Here is a 24,863-nt window from a genome sequence, read left to right as displayed (position 1 = left end):
GTGGAGGCCATTTACCTGATATGTCTATTCCATACATAACCCTATACTGTATACTTTATGAATCAATAAAAACTTTACAATTTTTCATTATAAACCTGTGTTTTCTATCAAAATTACTTCTTGCGTGAATTTTGGGACACCCTTTACTAGCAGCGAATATTTTAGCAGTTGATTGCTACGTCATTAGTCTTGGACTGACTTGTTTGGTGTGAGCAACAGGAAATATTTCGCTTTCAGAGAACAAGAAAAATTGGTTTATTTGCATTATGCTTATTAATTTGTGCAGTTATTCAGTGTCTGGTGAGTTAATGTTCAAGAAAAAATATTAATTTTTATTAAAATGTTCTATTATTTTATGTTAACAATTACTCATTTATTTCAGCCTTTTGTATTCAGCATGTCTCTATCGAAATAAACTTATGTTTCTATGAAAATTGAAGCTTTTGTTTTTTGCAATCCACACAAACTTAAACCTTGTTTTTTTAGCCCATGTTAGCCTTTGAGTTTGACATGCTTGGACTACATGAGTCACTGGAATAGCCCAATTAAGGATTATTGTATAACTTAAGAGCTTTGTGCCTTCGAGAATAGTATAAATATTTCTAGGGGGAGGAAACTTAATCCTGCACAAAAGGCCTTCCTGTATTCATGGATTTGCATCCACCCCACACCAGGGCCTGTTCCCATGCTTTTCTCTAAACCTTAGAACAGCCTCTGACCGTGGACTCAAATTCTCATCAGTTTTTCCTCTTCTACTAATGCAGAAGTCATACACTCCAGCTCTATGTGGTTATTTTAGACATTATAACATGCTTATTTAACTTGGTAGTGGCTAATATGTCATTGTCTCTAGCCTCTCCCCACCAGCAATCCAAGGAGGCTTTAGAATGCCTCTCCCAACTTACATTCTATTTTCATCCAGTATTTTAATTCATTCTTTTTCTAATCACCATACGTTGAACAAATTACTTGCTACTGCTTTTGATATCTTGGCTCTCCCTTCTGAGATCTTTCTGAAGTATACCCTCCAGCATTCCCCTTTACCAAGGGTTGGTGGGTGATCAAGTCTGTATTCCTGTGTCAGAAAATGTCTTTATATACTTTCAGTGAGTAAATAGGTTGGCAGGTTTTTTTGTTCAATACTTGGAAGCTATTATTCTATCATCTCCTGGCTTCTTTGTTGCTATTGAAATATTAGCTATCAGTCTAACAGTAATTTCTTTTTGGGAAACCATCTTACTACTGGTTGCTTCTTGGATTTTTTTTTTTTGTATAAATGCATGTGGTGTCATACAAGTGGCTAGATGTCTGCCTTTTGTTCTGTGTGACATTTTTCGGGCATTTCTTAAATTTGAGGATTAATTTTTCATAAATTCCAGGAAATAATCAGTGATTCTCTCTTTAAATATTGCCTATACCTCATTATCTTTGTTGGATACTGTTCTGTTTTCTTTTAGTTTGGGGGAATTTCCATTACTTTCTTGTCAGTAAGTCAAACATTTGAAACATTGTAGATGCCTTGTAATGTTTGTTTATTTCAGGCTATTGTTCCACTCTGCAGCCTGAAACAGAAGTCACTCAGAATTTTGATTCTTTTGTCAGGGTTTGTGGGCATGATTTAGAAGGAAGCAGGAATTTTATGGTCATGTATCAGTCATAATTGCCTCAGGAACACAGAAGTCCATCAAGACATTCCAAGGAGGAAGGTCTTAGAGCGTAGGCAGCTAGCTGTTGGAAAAGGTAGGACAGTAAAAGTCAGAAAAGTTCTGCTGGAAAAGGGGGATTCCAGGGAACTGGCCCAGAAGCTGGACAACATTGGGATCTCAGCAACTTGTAGTATAAAGTGTGTGGTTCCTAGGTGTTTGTCCAGCAGCCGCTGCTAACCCTGTGTCTGAAATCTTCCTTCCCACACAGCTATACATCTCCCTAGAGACAAATGGATTCTTCCGTTCCTTTAACAGCTCATGTCACTGGGTAACTCTAACCTGGAACCACATACAGAAAGGGCTTCTAGGAGCTGTGTGTGGTTCGAGGCTTATCCCTTGCTACACAGAGCAGAATGGAGAAGGGGTGATAGTGATTTCAAGTTGACAACAATTTGGCATAGGTCCTTAAGTATTACTGATACAACTTCATGTTGTACATATATTATTTTATTTTCTACTAATAACATGGCTGAAAATTAAGAACTAATACACCCATTTTGTTTTTATTTATTTCAGAGAGGAAGGGAGAGGAAGAAAGAGGTGGAAATATCAATGATGAGAGAGAATCATTGCTCGGCTGCCTCCTGCATGCCCCCTACTGGGGGTTGAGCTCACAACCCGAGCATGTGCTCTGACCTATGAATCAAACTGGTTCATAGGTTGATGCTCAACAGCTGAGCCCACCTGCCAGGCTAACACACCCATTTTAAGGGACCCAATATCCAGAGAGGTCTATTAGCTTTTCCAAAACCACATAGGAGATAATGGCAGAAATGGGGCCAGAATCGAGGTTTTCCTAGTACTGAAATAAATTATTTTCATGAAATAAAATATCAACTTGAAGAAAATATCCAAGATTATAATTTCTGCAACTTAGACAAAGAACTAAGACATTTTGCTTCCATTCACCCCAATCTGACTTTTAGAAATCAAGCTCTAGCACCTTTCTTCCTGGTAATCTATCCCTTTCAACTTTTTAGTCCCAAGAGAAACTTAGCAGATGTGAAAGGACATTTGTGAAGGTAGAATATGATTCCAAGATGGTTCATTTCCTGGTGACCTGTGTCTGGGGATGTCTTGGACTATCTGCACCATGCTCTAAGAGTCACCACCTCAAAAAAAGCCATCACGATTAAGTGTCATTTCCATTGGACATGCACTCAATATTCCAACTGTCAAATATTATTTAACAAGTACTTCTCAAGCACCTTTTTTATTTTTTGCCAGGCTTACAATTCCTGTGATCATCATGATATTTCCATGTTATTAACTCTGAGATTATTAGGTTAGCAAAGTATCTTAAAATATGTCAGTAAAAGTATGCATATTAATTAAAATGTTCCTACATAGAAGCCTTAAACTAAACTCCCTGAGCTGATTAGAGACAAAAGACTTTTATTAAATACGATTTGATAGGTTAAGTATTTTAATATCTCTGCCAATCATTGCTACAAAAGAACATTTATTGTCAAGCCTGAAATGGGTGAAAAAGGGAAATATTAGTATATTATTGTCTGTTACGGCCGTATGTTCTTAAGATACCAGCAAAAACAGCATTTTTAAGCAATGACCAGGACATCTTGCCCCTGGTGGAGACCTGTTATCTACCATCAGGTTTTCATTCTGTTTTAAACATTCATAATTAAATGACTGATTCTTTGAGTGGATGGATGGAGTGTGAAACAACATGCTTATAGATTTTTGTGTTAATGGAGATGCTCTTTAGTGGCATATGGAGCACTTTTAGTTATCAGTCCACTGTGGATATATACTTGGCACTCAGTGTAGAAGCACTGAGCATAAAAACAGGATCCCCACTTTGAACAAACCTTTTATTCACACTTCTTCCTCACTTTGCTTTAGTTTTGCCGTAGTGTAAAATTTTAGAGAAAATGGATGAATCTAGCAAATATGTGAAGGAGACAGAAACAGGATGAAGCTGGTAAGTAAGGCTGGTGATAGATTGGAAGAGTTGGTGAAATTTAGGATGAAGTTGGCGAAGCAAGTACCTCTGTGTAAATGAACATGCCCATTGGATTGGGAGAGAGGAATAAAGGCAGGGCTCAGGATTAAAAATACTAGACATAAAGCATCTGAAAGGTAGGAATCCATGTGTATAGTTTTTGGGCAAGTAGAATCATCATCAAGATGACCAGATAAGGCCCTGCAGAAATATTCTACTGGCTGGTCACACAAGGACCTGGAGGTGAGAGGGAGAAAGAGGATTTGGACCAGGGGTCCTCAAACTTTTTAAACAGGGGGCCAGTTCACTGTCCCTCAGACCGTTGGAGGGCCGGACTATAGTTTAAAAAAAAAACCTATGAACAAATTCCTATGCACACTGCACATATCTTATTTTGAAGTAAAAAAACAAAACGGGAACAAATACAATATTTGTATTTGCATGTGGCCCGTGGGCCGTAGTTTGAGGACCCCTGATTTGGACAAACTCAAATTCCCATTTAACCGCAAGACTGCTCTGTAGGCAGAGAAGATGAAGAGACCAGGGAAAGAGATGTGGGGGCTGGTCGAAAGCCTGTCAGCAGCTCCTTGTTCAAGGCAAAGACAGGACTTCACAGCTGTCAGTCAGTGTCTGGGTTGTGTGGCAATGAGAGGCACAATAGGGGTTCTCCTGTGCTGCTCTCTAATCAGGAAGAGGATGCTGTCCATTTGAGTCTTACAGAAAGGCTCTCCCACCCACCCGCCCACTGGGCAGCTCTTGACATTTTCACTTCTGCTCTGAGATCACGGGACTTTAGCCCTTTCCTATGCACTTAGATTTGATTTTTTTTCTCTTGGTATTTCAGAGGGGTTTTGGATTGTCTGTAATGAGTTTCTCCATCCTGGTTATTCTCCAGCATAACGTCATTCTTGCCGTTGGTAGTATTACACATGGTTGCCATGGAAGTGAGGATTAATTACATCACAAAGGAGGGGAGGAGACCCACTAGCAAACCCTCTAGGGCACCAAATGATTTCAACTATTCAAATTCCTAGTAACTTCTTAGAAGACAGGATATATTTTTGATCATTAAACATTTTTGACCTTGATTTTGAAGTTGGGATGTATTTTTTACTGTTATTCTCCTATTTAAAAAGCAAGCAATGGATAGAGACTCACTCGATATTGGGATAATGGAATTATAAAAGCAAGCTACTCTTCAGCACACATTGAAAGTTCTCTGAATTGGAAATTTTTTTTAAAAAAATAGAAGATATACGTTCACCATTTTGGTTCTTGTTCTCAAGAGCTGAAGAAAGCAGGCACTGAGCATGCTTGGTTCTAGTTATATAAAATTTTAAATGGGTTGTTAATCCTCTGGCAGCTCATTATCAGAGTCTCCTCTATTTACCTTAAGACTTCCTGAGGGGCAAGATGCCTTTATTGTCCTTACTCAGCTAATTCTGCTTCTTAATTCCAGGTTAGCTTCTAGTTTCATTGCTGAGCTTTAAGCATTCATTTAGCTTCTCCTTGTTTCCTAGGTGAATGCCTTTGGGGAGTCTAGCCCATCTTAGAGTAAGAAATGAATGGAATGAATAAAGGGACAGCTAGACAGTATTTTAACCAAGAGGACAATCCACAAATAACACTGTAGTGATTAACCTGAAAAAATATCCAAGTAAATATCTGTGTGCTGCAAATGATTCCATTTTCATTCTTGCTCAGGAGCTTCAGAACAATGCTCTGAAAAAGGGTCTTTCCAGTGGTACAATATTGAAACATCCATTCATTGTCTTAACTAGTGTATCTCTACCCTTGCCAGAGCCACATGACAAGTTATTTACCATTACCATTTTCTGGTCATTGTGGGCCATCATGTTTTCTCTTTCTAATGTGGACATGGTATAGAGTAGAGAATTGCCAGAGAAGATTTTAGAATTTAATGGTACAACAAATTTGAAGGAGGAAGAGGCATGAATCAAGGAATGTAGGCAGACTGAAGGTGGAAAAGGCAAGGAAACAAATTCCCTTCTAGAGTCTCCAGAAGGAATGCAGTTCTGCTGATACCTTGATTTTATCTCATAAGTCACATTTTGAACTTCTGACCTTCAGAACTATCTATATATATAAAAGCCTAAGTGACCAAATGACCGGTCAACCGGTCGCTATGATGCACACTGACCACCAGAAGGCAGATGCTCAACATAGGAACTGCCTCCTGGTGGTCAGTGCACTCCCACAGTGGGAGCGCTGCTCAGCTGACTGATGGGTGCCAGATGCCGGGCCCACGGCTGGTGAGTGCAGCTGTGGTGGCGTGAGCCTCTCCCGCCTCCATGGCAGTGCTACCACGTGGTGGCAGCGGCAAGCACAGTGGGCCGAGATGAGCTGGAGCAGCATGGCACCTGGCCTGGGCTCAGACTCCTCCCTGGCCACCTGTTGCTTTGTGCATTTCTACATCCCTTGAGGGATGTCAGACTGCCAGTTTTGGGCCCTCAGCCAGGCCTGTGGGGATTGGGCCGAAACTGGCAGTCCGACATCCTCCAAGGGGTCCCAAATTACGAAAGGCTGCAGGCAAGACTGAGGGACCCCACCTGTGCACGAATCTGTGCACTGGGCCTCTGGTAAGTTAATAAATTGTCTCATTTTAAGCCATAAGGTTATGTTCATTTGTTACCATAGCAAAGGAAACTAATACATACAGCATTAAGGCTCTATCTCTCTCCACCACTCCACAAACTGCTCTCATACCAGAGAGTTAAATATTGCCAAATCCAATGGAAAATTTTAACTTAAGTCATTTTACAGTGTCATCTTACTTGACCTCTCAACAGCTTTTGACATAAAATACTTCCTCTTTCTTGAAACATTTTTATACTTGACTTCCAGGAGACTACACTACACTGGGTTTCCTCCTAAGTCATTGGCACCTTTTTCCCAACTGCCTTTGTTGAATTTCCCTACTTTTCCTCCCGAGCACTGAAAGTTCTAAGGCTTAGTCCTGGGATATAGTTTCTAACCACTCTTACTCCTTGGGTCCGTGGTCGGCAAACCGCGGCTCGCGAGCCACATGCAGCTCTTTGGCCCCTTGAGTGTGGCTCTTCCACAAAATACCACGTGCTGGCGCGCACATACAGTGAGATTGAAACTTCGTGGCCCATGCGCAGAAGTCGGTATTTTGTGGAAGAGCCACACTCAAGGGGCCAAAGAGCTGCATATGGCTCGTGAGCCGCAGTTTGCCGAGCCGCAGTTTGCCGACCACTGCCCTAAGTGATCTTATTTTACTTTAAAAACAATCTTTATGATGAAGACAACCAAATTTATGTCACCTGCCCAGAACTCTCCCCTAGGCTTATAGATCCAACTACATATTCTGCATCTAGATTTTGTTGTCTAATAGGCATATCAGAAATAATTTCATCTGCTACAATCCTTTTACCTCTCCTAGCATCTCTGTCCATACCACTTCCCTGTGTCTCAAGCTAAAAATCGTATCTCATCAACTCTACTGCCATGCCCCTAATCCAAGCCATCTCCTACTGCACTTTGTAAACACCTCCTAACTGGTCTTCACTCCTCCCTTCCCCATCATACCTCCATTGTGTCCATCCTTAGTGTGCATCTTTTACACACAGTGAATGTGATGCTCTTGAAATGTGAGCAAGATGAATAAATAAACTGCAAATAGATGATAGATAGATAGATAGATAGATAGATAGATAGATAGGCAAACAGAGAGATAGATACAGAGGTAAGTGCTGGGGAAGAAAAGAGGGATTTACATAACCCTAAGCACTATTATATTGTATTGGGAAGAAACAGGTAAGGCCTGCTCTTCAGTCTTTATATAGTTTATATAGTTTAAACATTGAAAGTGCTTCCTCAGCAGGCAAGGCCTCCCTGAAAAGATCCCCTCCCCATCATACTCAGAATAAAATCATAACTCCTTGTAAATCATGTGAGGCATAATCCCAACCCTGGCTGCAGTTCTATCATTCGCCTCTTTATTCAGCCTGAACCAGCCACACTGTCCTTTTTTGCTGTTTCCTAAAGATGGTGGTGGTTCCTCCCGGGGTCTTTGTCCTTACTGTTCTGTCTGCCTGAGCCTTTCTGCCAGAACTTCCTGTGGTGCCTCCCTCACGTAACCCAAATTTCTGTTTAAATATCAGTTCATCATAGAGAGATTCCCTGACCACCCTGATTGCCCTGTACCCGATTAAACCTGTGCATGTGTGTGCATTATATTATTTATTGTTTACATGTTTATTGCTGTCTTCCCCACTAGGATGTATGTATTCTCCATAGGGACAGATTTTTGGGGGGTGTCTTGTTTATTTCTGCATCCTCAGCTCCTAGAAAACAGTTTGGCTCATAGTAAGCACTCTATAAGTAAGATTATATATGTGTGTGTATATGTATGTATAAGATAAGCAGACTCCCTATCGTGAGGTAAAACTTTATTAACACTGGTGTCAATAAAGGTGTGGCTTACAAAGATATTTATGTAGGGTTTTACTTCGGGCTACCTCACTGTATAAGAGCTGCATGGTTTCATTAAGTTTGGACCAAGCTTCACATGTCCTCCAAAGGATCTCACTTATCATCCTGTGAGTGACATGGGCTGGGCACTGTATCAGCAGAACATACTCTGGCTCATGTCTTATATCATGTGGAAATGGAAGTGAATGGGAGGTGGAGTCCCTCATGGGAACCCTGACCAGGTCCCTCTTTCTTTTTAGACATGGACTTACAGGGACTAATAGAGGGTTTTGTTTTTAACCATACAAATGTCATCCTCAATATTCCTCAGAACACAGCCTCTGCTTTAAGCAAGTTAAAAAGCTGAGTGTTGCCCTAGCCGGTTTGGCTCACTGGATAGAGCATTGGCCTGGGGACTGAAGAGTCCTGGGTTCGATTCCGGTCAAGGGCATGTACCTTGGTTGCAGGCACATCCCCAGTAGGGGGTGTGCAGGAGGCAGCTTGATTGATGCTTCTCTCTCATCGATGTTTCTAACTCTCTATCCCTCTCCCTTCCTCTCTGTAAAAAACCAATAAAATATATTTTTTAAAAAGCTGAGTGTTTGGGGGGGAAATATATATATATGATTAGATATACAATATCTATAATTTAAGCTTTTTGAGGTTAGAAACCATATCTCATATTTGTCTTATCACCCCATAGAAATGAAAACAGCACTAAGCATATAATAATGACTTTGAAAAATGAGTATTCTTAATTTTGTCTTTTTGATAGGAACTCAGCATTAGAAATCATCTGGGGTCCTTCTTTTCAAGTATATGCTTGGTTATGACAGGAGATCTTAACCCAAGGCCCATAAATGGAATTTTGTAGGTCCATGAACCTTCTAAAATACTACACAAAATTTTATGGGTATTTGTGTTTTCTTTGGAAAAGGGTCCATAGACTTCCTTAGGTTCACAAAGTGGTCTATTCCCTGAAGGTTGAAAACAACTGAGCTATCCAGACATATCTCGATTGCGGGTCTCCTCTGCCCAGAGGAAGGGCTGGGTGAATAACCAGGAAGGCGTGCAGGAAGGTTCTATAATGTTGGTGGACAAAGGGTGGCCACTTGGTGCTGAAATGCCTTCAGTCAATCTTCTTTACTCACCAGGACTCACCTATCTCAACGTAGCAGCCCAACAATTTTACATGAAGGTGGAGAGAGAAATCTGAAATTATGTCTGAATTTAATGATAGATAACATGTGGCATGCTATGAGGGAGGAATAAACTGGAAGGTTAGAGTTTCACTCCCTTGACATTTTGAGTCCTGGAGAGGGCTCAGAGGTCTTTCAGTTCCTTCAGTCATGACCCACATAATATTTTTTCAAGTGATAAATGACAACACATTAAGTAACAAAGTAGCTGTATTGGGGATGTTTTACACAGCCATAGGAAGGCCTGACTCTTAAGAGCAGATTGTTTGTGAATGAAGTCTTTTACTTCTAAAACTCTGAGCATGGTTTAAGAGTTTTACATGATAATAACATATTTATGCAGTCCTTGATAGTTTACAAAGTATTGTGTTAGTGTATGTAGCTAGATATTAATAAGAAAGGAAGCAAAAGAAATCAAACATTATTGTTACACCAGGAAACTACAGCTTCACACACTCCAGGGGATCACAGTATTGCCCCACAAGGTTTAACACCCCTCCCTTCCCCCTCTGGTACTGGATTAGGGAAGGGGTACAGGGGGAGTTAAGCGCATACACAATAGAAGTTAAAATGGCACAGGTGGAGGTGCTTGACCATAGAGGCCTGTCAATCTAGCCTGGGGAAAGAAGAGATTGGTTGGGAGGTGGACCCATTCATTAGAAATCATCAAAAGCTTGGGAAGTTGATTGGCTGTTTTGAAAAAGTGCCTGATCCTTCCCAAGCCTGAGATGATAAAATTCCAGGGAACAAAGAAGAATTCTCTCTCACCCCCTAACCCATGCTCACCCCTTGAACTAGTGTGTTCTCTCTCCATAGCCACATGGCCTTAGCAGCTGTGCAGCCAGGGAGGAGCCTGTGTACAGCACAGCAGTGGATCATAGATGGGAACGCCGGCTAAGCTAGCTGGATGGTGAGAAAGGCTGGGCTGGACGAGCTTTACTATGGCACAGGAACTCTGGCCAATAGCAGTATTTCTGGCACTGGTAGTCCACGGCAGGACAGATGGAGATGAGACATTGGGAACCAGGAGGCAGCCTTCTATTTTCACCCAAATAAATCTTACCACCAGACCTCATCCTCCCCTGTGGGCCTCCAAACATGCCTTTTCTTGTGACACCCCATAGACCCCACTTCCACAGCAACACTTACACCATGTTTTCAACAACTGTGTACTATTTTCAAATGTAGAGGAGACTCTGAATGGGTTCCCTGACCTATCTCCCCCCTCTTTGGGGGAAACTTGAGCAATTTAGATTGATTTCCTGAGAAATATGTGCCCCGGCTCCCTTCGGGTTAGCATTTGATGGTTTCCTCAGTTGCTGAATCCTCTTCCTGCTATTTAAAGCTGCCTGCTCTCATTCTAGCTTTAGTAGTCATTTGATTAGTCCTGAGGAGCTAATGTTTTCCTGGCAAACCTGGAGGGATACTTTCCCTTCTTTTGTGAAGACTGGAGAACTGTTAGCAGTAAAATCATCAGGTTGATGTACTTTAAATAAGGCAGCTGGTTCAAATGGGAGTTCTTAGGGCACCAGTGAATGGCAGCCTGTCCATGATTGGTGCAAATATTTCACTGATGTTACTATTTGGTTTAAATACAAGACAAAGGTAGAAAAATGTCCATTAGAGATGACAGTCAGCTTTGAATGGTCCTACTGCAATGACAAGTCTCCAGTGAGCTAGAAAGCTTACACTGGGAGGATTCCAAAGACTTGATAAATCATGAAAGTTTTAGAACTTCACTGTGCCAAAGGAGAGAGTGGTATTTATTAATTTGACAAATATTACTCATAAAATGCAGAGCATCATCACAAATGGCAATAGGGAAAATATTTCCAAGCTAAGGACAAAATCGAAAACGTAACTGCTGTGAAATAAAGGAACCTTTCAGGAAAGTTTGACACCGGCTATGTGTGCCAGTAATTCTTACATTGAGGAGAAAGAAAAAGGAGCAGTACAGGAAGCAATTTCCCACATACTGTGTAGGCAACTAGTACCAAATGTCAGGCCTGACTGCCCATCATCATTCTGGCTGCCACAGTGGTGGCTTCTGGGTATTCATTCCTTTGGGTTGTCATGGAAGGACACTTAAAATGTAGGCAGTGTTAACAAGTGACCGGGTAACAGCTATTTCCATATTTGTTTATACTAGTATTTAAGAAGTTAGCAGAAAGCATTCCTTGACACAATAGGCCAGGAGGACTTAATGATGACAGAAAGTGTCCAGAATAGGAGACACATGTGGAGAGAGGGATGAGGTGCAGCCATGAGGACACAGGATTTGAAGCAGACACCAACAGGGAGCATGGAAGTTTGATGACCACATTAGGGATACCCAAAGCTGGTTTTGTGGACGCCAACATTTTCCTCTAGAAATGCTCTGCTGCGAGTTCCTCCATTTAAATTAACAGAATCACAGAGTCTGTGTCTGATGGAAGACAGGTGGCCACCTCCTCTTTTCTCTTTATCACCATTGCCCCACCTCCTTTGTCCCTAGCCCCCTCCCTCTGAGATATTCAGGTTACTTCATTGACTAAAGGACTAGGAACTAACAGAAACCCCAGGTTGTGAAAGCATAAAAACATTTTAGGAATTCTGCTGTACAGTGTCCTCTTTGCTCTTGGATGTGATGTACATTGTACAGCCATCTAAAAATCCGCATGGCTGTTCAGCAAGGTCATAGAAGCTGGGTGTCACCAAAGCAAGTATTTGAAAGAAACCCAACCTTACTTTCACTGGAAAATGAACCTAAAGAGCTGGGAAGCTGGAAAACACTACATGAGCTCACCAAGCCTGGAAAAGGTGTGATATATGTGGTTGGCCCCAAATAAAAGACACTTTCAACTTTCAAGAGTCTGCTTTTTTTTTTTTTTTTTTTTTTAGTCTAGCTCAGTCAGTTATCCCAAATCACTTCATTTTCGTAAATCAAGTTTGGACTTATTAGCATACAGATGAGGATTCCGGATTTTTAAAGTGAAAATTCTCACTTTGCTGTGTTAATCAAGCAATCTTTTCTTGCCTGGTGAATTATGAAACCAGATCAAAACTCACTTCTGCCCTCACTGCAGCAAAAGATAAGGGAGACCAGAATTATCCTAATGTCGCCACTTACCAGCTCTGTGGCTCCGGGCAAATCACTTAACTTCTCTGAGCTTTTTTCCCTAATTTGTAAAAATCAGGATTATAGTTGTTATCGAAAGAAGGTTTCATAAATTAAATGAATTCATATTTGAGGAACATGCTTCGTAAAGTACCATGAAAAAGCAGGAATATTCCCTACATAGGTGTCTCAGATTAACATTAATGGGAATTAGAAAGGTGGTCAGACAAAAAGAAGGTGGTAGGAGAGGGTCCCTGAGAAGTGAGATTTATTTAATATATAGTTTTTAGTCCTAAACTCTAAATTAGTTTAGAACTTGGATATCTTAGTTAGTAATGAGTACCTCATTGAACACATGTTTAAAACTGAAACTATGTTTTTACTGAAGAATGAGGTATGTGGAAGGGCAGAGTCAGTGGACTGAGCTGTTTTTCTGGATTGGTAACCATGTGAGTGTTAGGACAATGGAAGGGTGTAGGTAAAAGAAAGTCTGTGATCTTGGGGTGCGTTAATAATGCTAGTCCCTTGTGATTTTCGCTGGTTTTTAAATGTCATTTGCTTCACAGACTCTGAAACCTCATTCTGAACTCCTAACTAATGTGAAATACATTTGTGTGAAACAGCTAAGCTAGACGTTGAACGATTTATTCATGCATGTAGTGCCAGTGACTCAGGCCCATCCTTCAACCAAGACCTGGACAGCCTCGCTCCCACTCTGCTTGTCCAGGTCACTGTTACTGGATTCAGACACTACTATCCTGAATATCTCAGAGTAAGTCAGGTTTACTATTTAGCCTTTTAAAAATACGTGCATGAATAAAAAAACAAACGGGAATGTATTCATAGAAACATGTAAATAATAATTTCACTTGCAATGAATAGTCCTGATCAGGTGTTAGCTAAGAAGCTGCTGTTGAGCTCTGAGATAGTCTTTGGATGTCGGGGTGGATTTTCTTAAGCTTGCTTACTTCCATTCCTGGACCAGAATTTTCATTACATGTTACTTATTGAAGTCACTTCTCTCTCAGGACTGCAGCCACCCAGAAGTTGCCTGCCCTTATGGTTGCGTGTCTTTTCAATGACTTCATATGTAACTTGGCAGAGTCTTTCCTGGACACCCCTCTGCTCTCAGTGACTGCAATCACAGAACCAGTTTTTGTTCATTTTATATCCTCAATGAGCTCTTTAAATAAATAGTGACAGGACGGAGAGGGAGGAGAGAACAGGATGTTGGAGATTGAGGAAAAGTTCAGAAACAAACAAGGCACTTTGGAGTTCAATCCAGAGGCTGTTGCCTTTCTATATTCACTAAATTTTCCCCTCACTCACCATTGCATGATTGAGCCACACTGGAAAGATACCGTCTAGGGCCTTAGGGTAAACGAGTTCTCGGTCATAGAGAAAGAGTAGCCAGAATGACAAAAATACAAACTGGAAAATAAAACACAAAAATAGCATTAGGTTTGTTTTCAATCAGAGCTTTTTAAAAAAACATAGCAAAACACAAATAAATGCCAGTTTTAAAGACATTATAAAAATGTACAATGAAAAAAATTCCATATGGTAGAATTGTAATATCAATTCTCTGGGGAGTCTGGAGAGTTAGGGATCAATTATTTGTCACTGTGGCAGGCAGAGAGGATAAAGATAAACAGGATTTGCAGACCATTAAGTCATTTCATTTTAACCAATGACCTCTCTTCTTTAAGCTCACCAGGAGTGCTGAGAGCTGCCACATGGAGTGCCTTGAGTCTTACACTTTCCTTGCCCACCCCCTACATAGACATGGCAAGGGGAAGTAGGAAGGGGAGGGGGGAGTAGTGACAAACTCCCAAGCTAGTTAACTGAGAGCTGGATCTCTCCATTGCTCAGAGGTTTAAGTTCATCCCCATTCCCTCATAGCCCTTGGCTGTCTGTGCTCTATATCAAAGTCAATGAAAAAATGGGGGCGGGGGGGGAGAAACTATTAATTTTCCAACTTTCTTATCTTCTTAAATTCCAAAGCTTCAATTTCTAAGCCTTAAAAAATGAATAACTTCCATTGTTATATAAAACTTGGCCTTTAGATTTAGGGGGGTGACGGAGGAGATGTCCTGCAAAGTGAAGCTAGAATACCAGGACTTGCTCTGTAATCTGGGAACTCAGAGTTTGGGGAGCTTCATTTTGCATTTAAGTTTGAAGTCTCAATACTTCAGGAAGCAGGACAATGACAAGTGGAAGGAGGTAGTCATGTCTATTATAGGTCCTGCTGGGCAGCTGGCTGGCTTGATCTGTTTGTTTCCATTCTAACTAATGAATGAAAACATAAGCAGTGTCATAGAAGTGTGGACAGTGTCAGCAAGCAAGCTGACTCTCCCTTGCATTAGTCTTGCTTCTTTCCAATGTTCATTCACACAACAAAATGAATGAGGCACCCATTTTGTGCCCCACACCAGGTATTTCAGACAGATTGTCTCTCGCTTCAATTGCCGTTTTCATGTGCCAACTTTGAAATTTCCCATATCTCTTTTGTATGGTTTCTACTTGCAGAAGTAACACATGCTAATTGCAGCAAGTGAAACAAGATGTATAAAAGGGAAAATGAGTTATCTATCTCCCTAGCACTCTTCATTCCCATCACCCTGCTGGAACCAAGGTTATCTCAGTTGTATTTTGATTAAGAAAGGCCCTTTAAACTTCCCTATTAGAACAGCAATAAGGATCTTGCATCAAACATTCACAAAGACACAAAAGCTAATAAGAATTCTGTCAGTTTTGTGCTCCTGATGCAGATCTCAGGACATTTATGCAAATGCAGTTGCTCTGGTCTAAAATAATGGACTCGAAACAGCCTTGCCACCCAGGAGACGCGTTCGCCCATATGCACATGTGTATTACATTGCATATACATCTTTGGAACTCACTGTGGATACAGGAAAAGCCAGTGTGGTGAAAAGCAGGTCTCTGAAGGCAGTTATGAACTTAATGTCTTTTTTTCCTTTCATTCTCTTCAGCACATCTTCCAGGCAAGCGACCCCATAGAAAATGGCCTGCAAGAGCTAAATTCATTACAACAAATGAGGGCATTTTCATTTGCTTTAATTAATACATTATTCACCGACGTAAAGCTCCATCCCTCTGGGAGCAATGTGGATTTGAGAAGGAAGGGTGATGTTGGCTGTTTTGGTTGAAAGCCAATTCAAGTGTTGTTCTTCCAGCTCGCTGGGCCCTGACCTTGCTCGATAAAACTGATAGAGTAAAATTGTTTAGGGGATAATAATGTGTACAGTATTTAGTGTAATGGACTTGAGCAAAAATGGAAACAAACAAACAAAAAGAGTCAGCTTAAAAGGAGAATGCAATGAGCTAGATACCTTGGCTGCACAGAGGTGGAAAAAAATAAACAGCACAAGGGCAGAGAGCCAGATACAATGGTGGACATGTTCTTCCTAGGAAGAAAAATTAAGAAAAATGCCTAGTGCTGCAACCTAATTAGAGAAGCCAGAATCAGGGTCAAGAGCACCATAAAGGAGCTCTTTTCTCTCTTGGAGGAAACACATAAAATGCATCTAGCTTATTTGAGGGAGAAGACAGTATTCTTCCTTCATTAAAAGGTGGTACCTGAGCCCTGTCCTGTGTTGCCCAATGGTCAGAGCATTGTCCTGCACATCGGAGGGTCACAGATTTGATTCCCGGTCAAACATGTACCTGCATTGCAGTTTTTATCCCCGGCCCCAACCAGAGCACATGCAGGAGGCAACCGATTGATGTGTCTCTCTCACACCGATGTTTCGATGTTTCTCTTCCTCTCTCTTTCTCTCTCTCTCCTTCTCCCCCCCCCCCCCATTCCACTCTCTCTAAAATCAATGGAAAAAAATGTCCTTAGGTGAGGATTAACAAAAAAAAAAAAAAGGAGGGGTGGGGTTAGTGCCTGAAGACCTTAAAGAGAAAATCTGTCTGAGAAAGTGATTTAAATCTACAGAGATACAGCAAGCCATGGGCTCTGGTCAGTCACTAACTCCTGTGAAATCCTTAATGTCAGCTAAAAGAGAAGAGGGCCATTTCGAAGGAAGATCACATAAAGGCAAACTTTGCCCACTCTTAATTTTTTGTACCAACCTGTGACTTCTCATACAGAGTTGGGGTTGTTTTTGAACTATGCTTACATCAGAATCCATCGTATTCCTTGAAAACTCTGGATTGGTACCAAAGGGTAGGGACTCAGCTCTGAGAGTGTGCGTCAGGCAAGTTCTGGAACCTAGGAACTTGATGGATCAAGTGGGCTGTTGGGGTGGGTGAAGGTGTGGGTGGGAGAGGATCCAGAGGTAAATTAGGTCAGGGTTACTCTCAGGTAGGTCTCTATATAAGCTAAAGTTCTAGAACCACTGGATCAGACATAAATGTATCACTTAAAATCCCAGTGACTACTCAAAGCTATAATAGCTGGTTTTTAATGATGTCTTGTTATATACCAGGTACTGATCTAGGCTTTTAATTTCTAATTAACAACCTTATGAGGTAAGTCCTATTATTATTCCCTCTCTTAACCCATTTTACAGATGAGGAAACTGAGGCATAGATAGATGAACAAAGTTCCCTAAAGTCTCATAGCTGGTAAGTGTCAAAGCCAGGATTTGAGACCCAGAGTCTAGTACTTGAGCCAGACTTTTAAAAAAAGTATCAGATTTCTAAGAACAGTTCAGATAAAGAACTGCAGGAGGTCAGAAGAAGGCCAATTATCCATAGGTGAGAGAATTAAAAATGACTTCAAAAATACTGCCCAGCTGGCATAGTTCAGTGGTTGAGCGTCGATTTATGAACCAGGAGGTCACAGTTTGATTCCCAGTCAGGGCACATACCCAAGGTTGCAGGTTCCATCCCCAGTGTGGGGCATGTATGAGGCAGCCAATGATTGATTCTCTCTCATCATTGATGTTTCTCTCTCTCTCTCTCTCTCTCTCTCTCTCTCTCTCTCTCTCCCTTCCTCTCTGAAATCAATAAATATATATTTTTAAAAATACTGATGCCTGATTTTTTCTGACCCAGAGATTCTAATTTAATGGGTCTGGGGGGTGTAGCCTAGGCTTCAGGATTAAAAAAAAAAATTATCCCAAGTGATTCTATTCAGGGCAGCTAAGATTGAGAACCACTTGCCTAGAGGAGCTTCCACTTTGAAAATCAGACCTGGTCTTCTCGGGAGAGGTGGAGTTGTAGAGGTGTAGGGAGTTGAACCCTATTGGTGAGATGAGATTGCTAGAGAGAGGGAGGAGGAGAGAGAAGAGAAGAGAGGAGTGGAAGTGAATGCGAGGAAATGCCGTCATCTAAGGGACATAGGGGTAAGGGGCCAGCAAAACACTAAAGAATGATCACATGGTGAAAAACCAGGAATGTACCAGAAACTCGTGGTCCCAGAAGGAGAAAGCTTCAAGCAAGAAGGGGGCATTTCAGGGAAGAGCGGGCAACAATTTTAAATGCCATGAAGAGGTTGCCATCCCAATACTTGTCACTTACTTTTGACATCTGGCCCTTAGGGCTATAGAATTTGAAGTGTAGTCTTTTGCACATGGATATGAGAAAAAGTCACTCCTCCACCCTACTCCCACCCTCACCCCAGCTATTTAGGCCACAGCAGGCAGCTGCTTTCGTTAGGAAAGGCAGGCCTGGGGCCTGGGCTCTGGGTGAGAAGGCCTGCACTGTTCTATCAACACAGCAATTAATCACGTACTGAGCACTGAGTGCCTGCCAGTTTTCCCTCTTCGGGGAGAGGCTGCCTCCACCCAGCATGTGAAGTCCACGTGACCACTTTCCTTAGCGAGAGCCTCCCCAGATCATCATGAGTCAAGCTCCTCCTGACTTTCTCTTTCCTTCCCCAGTTGCAGAATGTGGAAATTGAATTGGGGAAAAGAACACATTACTCAGAACTTCCACGGCTTCTCCTTCAATAAAAATTGCCTCCACACCATAAACATGCCAATCACTCCTCCCCCTCCACCCTCAGCTCACATATTATTTCACAGGCATACGCCACAGTGTAAAGATACCAACATCCCCAGTGATTTTAATCTGCACTGATGTGCCATCATCAACAAGGAATATTATGGAGCCCTCACACAGGAGCTCAGGAGGGAGGAGCTAGGATGTAGCCAAGAGAAGTAAATAGGCAAGAACTGGGGCATAGAGGAACCACACAGCAGAGCTGGAGGGCAAGGAGAGGGAGGCGCCATGGCCTCACTCAGTGAGGAGGCTTCTGGGGGCTTCAAGGACAGGCTTGGATCAGCTCACCGAAGAGCACAATGGCCTGCTCTTTCTCTAAGGAGAGTACAATGGAAGGTTTCACAAAACATGCATGGAAAAAATAGTCATGGGAGAAAATGGTAGTTGTTATGGGGTGAAGCAAAGTTGATACTGGTATGTTGAAGTTATAACCCCCCAGTACTCAGAATGGGACTGCATTTGGATATAGGGTCTTTAAAGAGGTGATTACATTATGACTGGGGCCTTCATAAGGGGAGATCAGGGCACAGAAATCTAGAGGGAAGACCTAGAAAACATAGGAAGAAGGTGGCCATCTGCAAGCCAAAGGACAGTCTCAGGAGAAACCAGCCCTGCCAGCACCTTGATCTTGGACTTTTCGCCTCTAGAACTGAGAGAAATAAATTTCTGTTGTTTAAGGCACCCAGTCTGTGGTAGCCCAAGCAGAATAACACAGCAGCCTTAAAATGAGACAGCAACAACTGGCCTTGTCTTAACAACATTACTGTCTTTTACATTTTTCAGCTACTTTGACTTCCCAGGAAAGCAGAGCTAATGGTATCCTCTTGATCAAGACCCACTTCAGAGCTGCTCTCTGATTTATCTTTTCTACCATTCCTTCTCAAATTCTGTTTGGTATTTTTGTGCCTTTTTCTGAAATGCCGCTGGTCCTAGTTTGGTAGATGTCTTCCATTTTTGTTGCTTGCTGACAAACTTACCACCTGGGAGAGCTGAATATACATTTTTATAACTAGCGCAATTTAAGAAAGAAACCATAGCTAAAGGATATTTAATTTTTATATTCATGTGTCTTCACAAAATTCACAAAAAATCTTGAAATCACAGAAACTTAGTCTCTCTAAGTCATCAAGTTTATGGCTTTGCCTTTAAGCCAGAATTAAACCATTGCAGGAAATGAGAATTTTTGTATGCAAAAAATTATTCCAGAGAGGGAGATTCCACAAGTTTCCTGAGCAAGACATTATAACTCTTATTAGATGAGTCAAGTAATCCAATGCCCAGCTCAGCACTCCGTGCCTGACTTGGACAGGCCGGGACTTTCTTAGGTCTCGCTTTGGAAATGATGCAATACTTGCAATGAGAGACTATTTCAGAATAAAAGCCAATGGGGACTAATTGTAGTGTAGTGGTTAGGGTGGTGGCACGAGGAGCAGGTAGAGGAAGCCTTTGTCAAGTACAGATATATTTGTATTATATGCATATACTATTTCAATAATAATTAATGCATTTAGTTTACTAGTAAGTAAGAATTTGAAATACAGAACAAGGAAAAGAACAGAGGGGAAGAATACAAACTGGAATGATGAGGGGGGAAAAAAAGAGAAAAGAAACCAAGAACACTGAGGGACAGGTTGGAAAGAAGAATTCTAAGAATGCTTGGCCAGAGTTGCATAGCTGATGACCACGATCCTCAGTAGTAGGATGGCTGTAGGGTAGACTGTCTTACAAGTCGGTCCCTAGAAAATGGCTCTTACTAGTTAGAAACATGTTCTTGTCATTTATGCATGCACCCAACATTCACAGAGTGCCTATTGGGTGCTTGAAATTGTGTTAGACATAATCAAGGCCAGGGAAGGCTCTATATTAATATGTTCTTATTAGGAAGAAGAAGAAATAAATAGAGGAGGAGGAGGAGGAGGAGGAGGAGGAGAAGGAGAAGGAGAAGGAGAAGGAGAAGGAGAAGGAGAAGGAGAAGGAGAAGGAGAAGGAGAAGGAGAAGGAGAAGGAGAAGGAGAAGGAGAAGGAGAAGGAGAAGGAGAAGGAGAAGGAGAAGGAGGAACCTTTCCGTATGTTTACTCTTTTACATTATGTAGGTCAGGTTCCTTGGGAAACACAACCTGAGACTCCAACGTCAGCCTGCAGAGTGTTCATTGAGGGTGCTCGTGACCTTCTGTGAGAGTGAGGGAAGGAAGTAGGGAACAGGACTGAGCAGCAAGAAAAGCTAAGAGGCAACATGGCTGCAGGGAATCAGCTAATCCCGGAAGGAGCCCTGGAGCTGAAGTGGCCCTTCAGAATTGTCCTGGAGCCTTTGTACCCCAAATCAACCAGTCATTGGATACAGCAACCCCAGGGACGTCCCTGAGCCTTGGTCCCTAGGCAGCTCCTTCAGCTGAGCCCAGGTCTGGGACAGGCGCTCAGCTGTGAGTCATCAGCAGCCAACACTTCTCCCAAGAGCTGGGGGATGAGTACCTCTGTGCTGGCGAGGTGGGGGATCTGAGTAACACCCCTCAGTATCCACTACATATAAGGAAACTAAGGCACAGAGAAGTTAGGTAACTCACTTAAGATCCCACAGCAAATAAATGGCAGAGCCAGCAATCACACCCAGGCAGGCTGACTCCAAAAGCTAAGCCTCACTCATCTCTAAACTGTGTGTAGAGAATCTACCAAAATGCTGTCATGGTTGCTCAATTAATTACATCGCTTTTCTTTTGGATGTTAGTGGTGACTATTCCCTTCTATCAGCCCTCATCCTTTGCAGCTTCCTCAGAGCTAAGAACAGCAGCCTTAAGTATTTTTGTTAAATACACAGTTAAGTGTATTTTTGATGGTTGAATTTAAGAGTTCCACAGATTAATACATTAACCTGATGATAGACATTAAAGGTTGGCCCCAAGTATTGAATTGAGTTCTGTAACATAAATGGATCCTTGTCTTCTCACTGTTTGTGGGCTGTCTTGGAGTCTGGGCCAATGGAGTATCCTCAAGGACCTCTGTTCCCCAAGCCCTGCTTTGCTATCCCTGGGGACCTATGTGATGAGGTCACTGTAGTCATCTGAGAGCTCGAGGAGAATGAGGTCAGAGCTGCCTGAGGCTTAGGCAAATTAATGAAGAGGGGAGGGAAAGGTCGTGTCTCTGTTGAAGTGGGGTGGGAGAAACGGTGGGGTCCACCCAGAATCGCCCCTGGACAGCCCAGTTACATGGCAACACCCCTAACAATGTTTCAGAAGGACTATTATTTTCAAAAAGAGGAAAACCCAGAAAACTGGGTAAACTCTGCAAGCCAAATTATAGCTAAAGAGTGCCCTCCATCCCACAACTCCTCAGCTTGCCTTCCCTGGGGTCAGAGACAGTCAATGGGTTGAAGTGGAGTAGATGGCGAGGAGGGGCACATCGGTGGTGGAAGACTGAGGCGCTGGAAGCCTGAGCTGACGTGAGCACCCTGAGGATGTCCACAGCACAGCTTTGTTTCCACACCCAGCTTTGGGAACTTCCCCATTTAGCACTAGTCATTGCTGCCTGCTTGAGCCTGCAAACTCAGCCTCCAGGACTGTCCCAGGGCTGAGAGCCTCCACCTCAGCAGCTGCAGCAGGGAAAGCAGTGGCTCCCTGGGGAGCCGGAGCCTGCAGCCTGCAGAAAGAGGTACTGAGCAATGAGGAGTGACCCTTGCCTAGAAACATGACCCACCCAACATGGTCAGTGAGGAGACCCATGTTTCACTAAATCACCCTTCCCTCTGTTGCACCACTACTCAAAGATGAGATGACTAGAAGCTCACCACCACCCTCCCATCTTCTCTCTCCCTCACCCACTGCTTACACCATTCTGAGTGCTTTCCACATGCCATCTTATTTATCCCTCATGGTCACTCTGTGATTATGAATTATTTTTATTTCTATTTGACAGATTTGGAAATGAAGATATAAAGAAATACCTAGCTCAGGGTCACAGAGCTAGTAGGTGGTGAAACTGAAGTACATCCCAGAGAGCTCACGACCTAAAACTCCGCTTGTAACCATGAGGCAACACTGCCTCTACCTCCCAGGAGAGAACTGGCTGCCTCTTCCCAGGAGTCACTTTACTCCCTCATTAGGCAGAAACGCAGGTCTCCCCTCTCCTTTCTTTACTCTCCTTAGGCACTAGCCATGAACTGGTCACCATGACCAATTCTCAGTGGCACCCCTCACACCTCAACTTACCCCTGTGCCTGCCACCAATCCTGTTTCTTCCCTTTGAGTCCCCTGGGATAGCTCCAGGAGGAAACCAGGAACACTCGGAATGCTGACTTCCACTACGGTGGACTTTGCTCTTAAAACCGGGCATACCTGCCCTAGCCAGTTTGGCTCAATGCATAGAATGTTGGCCTGCAGACCGAAGGGTCCCTGGTTTGATTCTGGTCAAGGGCAGGTACCCCGGTTGCAGGCTCTTCCCATCACCGGGCCCTGGTATTGGTGCGTGCTGGAGGCAACCAATCAATGTGTTTATCTCACACTGATATTTCCCTCTGTTTTTCCCTCTCTCTTCCACTCTCTCTAAAAGTCAATGGAAAAATATCCTAGGGTGAGGATTTAAAAAAAGGGGGGGGGGCATAACTAATATTCAACCAACTAGAAAGTAAAGCTATTTAGAGGGGAGGGGTGTAGATTTCCTGGAAAGCAGGATGGGGTACAGACTTCCACAAGCTTACAAAAAATAAACTTTAAAATGTTATAAGAAGCTATGAGAACTCTATAATTTTATAAGCAAAACCATTAACTATTCATTAGTTAACACTAATTAACTAATTAGCTAATTAATCATTAGTTAATCTTTAGGAAACACAACCACAAGACCTCAAGAGCTAGAAATTTTAAGGCTCAAGATTTTACCTTAAGTAACATATTTGAAATCCATCCTTAAATTGATTCTCTGAAACACATTCAACCCATCTTCACCAACTGAAAAACTTCGCATTGTCACACTTTCAAGATGACACATAATAAAGCTCAGAAGAAAAATAGCCATAGGTGAGCCTCTCTGCTCATTTCAAGGGCCAGAAGATGTCAGAAGAGACTAATTGTTCAGGAATGCAGACAAGGCTAAGGTCAAATTCAGTCAGCATATCAAGTCACCCAGCTTTTATTATGGAGGTACTCTGTGCCAGCCATTGTATCAAATGCAACTTAGAATCATAGACTGTTAAGACTGGCAAGGACCTAGGGGACAAAGTTTCTGTTATGGAGCCACTTACAATTTGATTGGAATATTAAGACTCACATATGGGTGGAAATTAGAAAACAATACTAAACATAAATACGCAGACACTGAGAGATGCTGTAAAAACTTAGGAGAAGTAAAAACAAATTGGGACTGGAGTCGGTCAGTAGAGATTTTAAAGAGAATATGGGATTTCAGGTGACCTATGAAAGTAACAAAGTGGAGAGGTAGGTAGGCCTTTCATTGAAGGATAGTGTGAACATGGGTAGAGTAATGATAGCAAGAAGTCTGGGAACCAACCCTGGAGAAGACATGGGCATTCCTGAAGAAGAGAGCAGCCTTCCTTGCAGTGGGAGAAGTGGGGAAGGCGGGGTGGGGAGGCTGAAGGCTGGGTAGTGAACTTTTATTATTTTATTTTAATTATTTGGCGAGGAAGAGGTAGTGAGCTTTTTTAAAAAATATATTTTATTGATTTTTTACAGAAAGGAAGGGAGAGGGATAGAGAGTTAGAAACATCGATGAGAGAGAAACATCGATCAGCTGCCTCCTGCACATTCCCCACTGGGCATGTGCCCGAAACCAAGGTATATGCCCTTGTCTGGAATCAAACCCAGGACCCTTGAGTCCACAGGCTGATGCTCTATTCACTGAGCCAAACCGGTTAGGGCAAGGTAGTGAGCTTTTAATGCAGGAATTTGAAATTGGTTTCATAAGGTCAAAGGGAGCTACTATAGTTTCTTAAGTAGTAGACCACACTTCTTAAGCAGGCTTATGTTTAAAACAAAACAAACAAACAAACAAAACAAAAAAACACACAAAAACAGCACTTTAGAAAGATTAATCTGGAATGTGAATGGTAGATGGATGGATTGATAACTGGAGGACAATCAGATGATCTGGTCACCCAGGTAATAAGAGCCTATCATGAGAGAGAAGAAAGACTGGGGAAAATGGAAAACATAGGATTCAGTGTTAGGAAAGCAAAAAGGGGATTAACATTAGGAAAAAAACCATGTCTAACAAAATAAGTGTGGTGTCTTTTTTTCCATTTTAGAAATGTGGGGTCTCTGGGGCATGAAACCAATGTAGAATTAAGAAGTCAGGGAGCTGTTTTGTGGGAGTAGGTGATAAATCTGTTTCTTAGCCATGCCTAGCATGAGGAGAGACACTGGAAATTGATTTTGAAGTAGACCATTTAATTCTGGCTACATACACACCCTCTCTTTTAGGTGACCATCCCTATCTCTATCTAAATAAAGAGAAACATGGTAAAT

General features: G+C 42.2%; 1 protein-coding gene across 2 annotated transcripts in view; it reads right to left on the bottom strand.

Moving 5' to 3' along the window:
• The window catches only part of ADTRP (androgen dependent TFPI regulating protein), an 85,671-nt gene that overhangs the window by 36,384 nt on the left and 24,424 nt on the right, over positions 1 to 24,863 (bottom strand). The window contains exons 1-3 of one of the 2 annotated variants that reach the window (XM_023757407.1): positions 16,519 to 16,611; positions 15,324 to 15,458; positions 13,750 to 13,851 (exon numbers count right to left, since the gene is read on the bottom strand). In XM_023757407.1, the coding sequence (XP_023613175.1) occupies positions 13,750 to 13,851; positions 15,324 to 15,404 (183 nt within the window). In that variant the 5' untranslated portion in view covers positions 15,405 to 15,458; positions 16,519 to 16,611. Of the gene's footprint in view, positions 1 to 13,749; positions 13,852 to 15,323; positions 15,459 to 16,518; positions 16,612 to 24,863 lie in introns of those variants that run through there. The other variant, XM_014459336.2, reaches the window with a different exon arrangement.

Source organism: Myotis lucifugus, unplaced genomic scaffold (assembly GCF_000147115.1).
Source record: "Myotis lucifugus unplaced genomic scaffold, Myoluc2.0 scaffold_107, whole genome shotgun sequence".
Classification (NCBI taxonomy): Eukaryota; Metazoa; Chordata; class Mammalia; order Chiroptera; family Vespertilionidae; genus Myotis; species Myotis lucifugus.
Note: the sequence above shows the minus strand (reverse complement) of the source record. Positions and strands in the feature narration are given on the sequence as shown.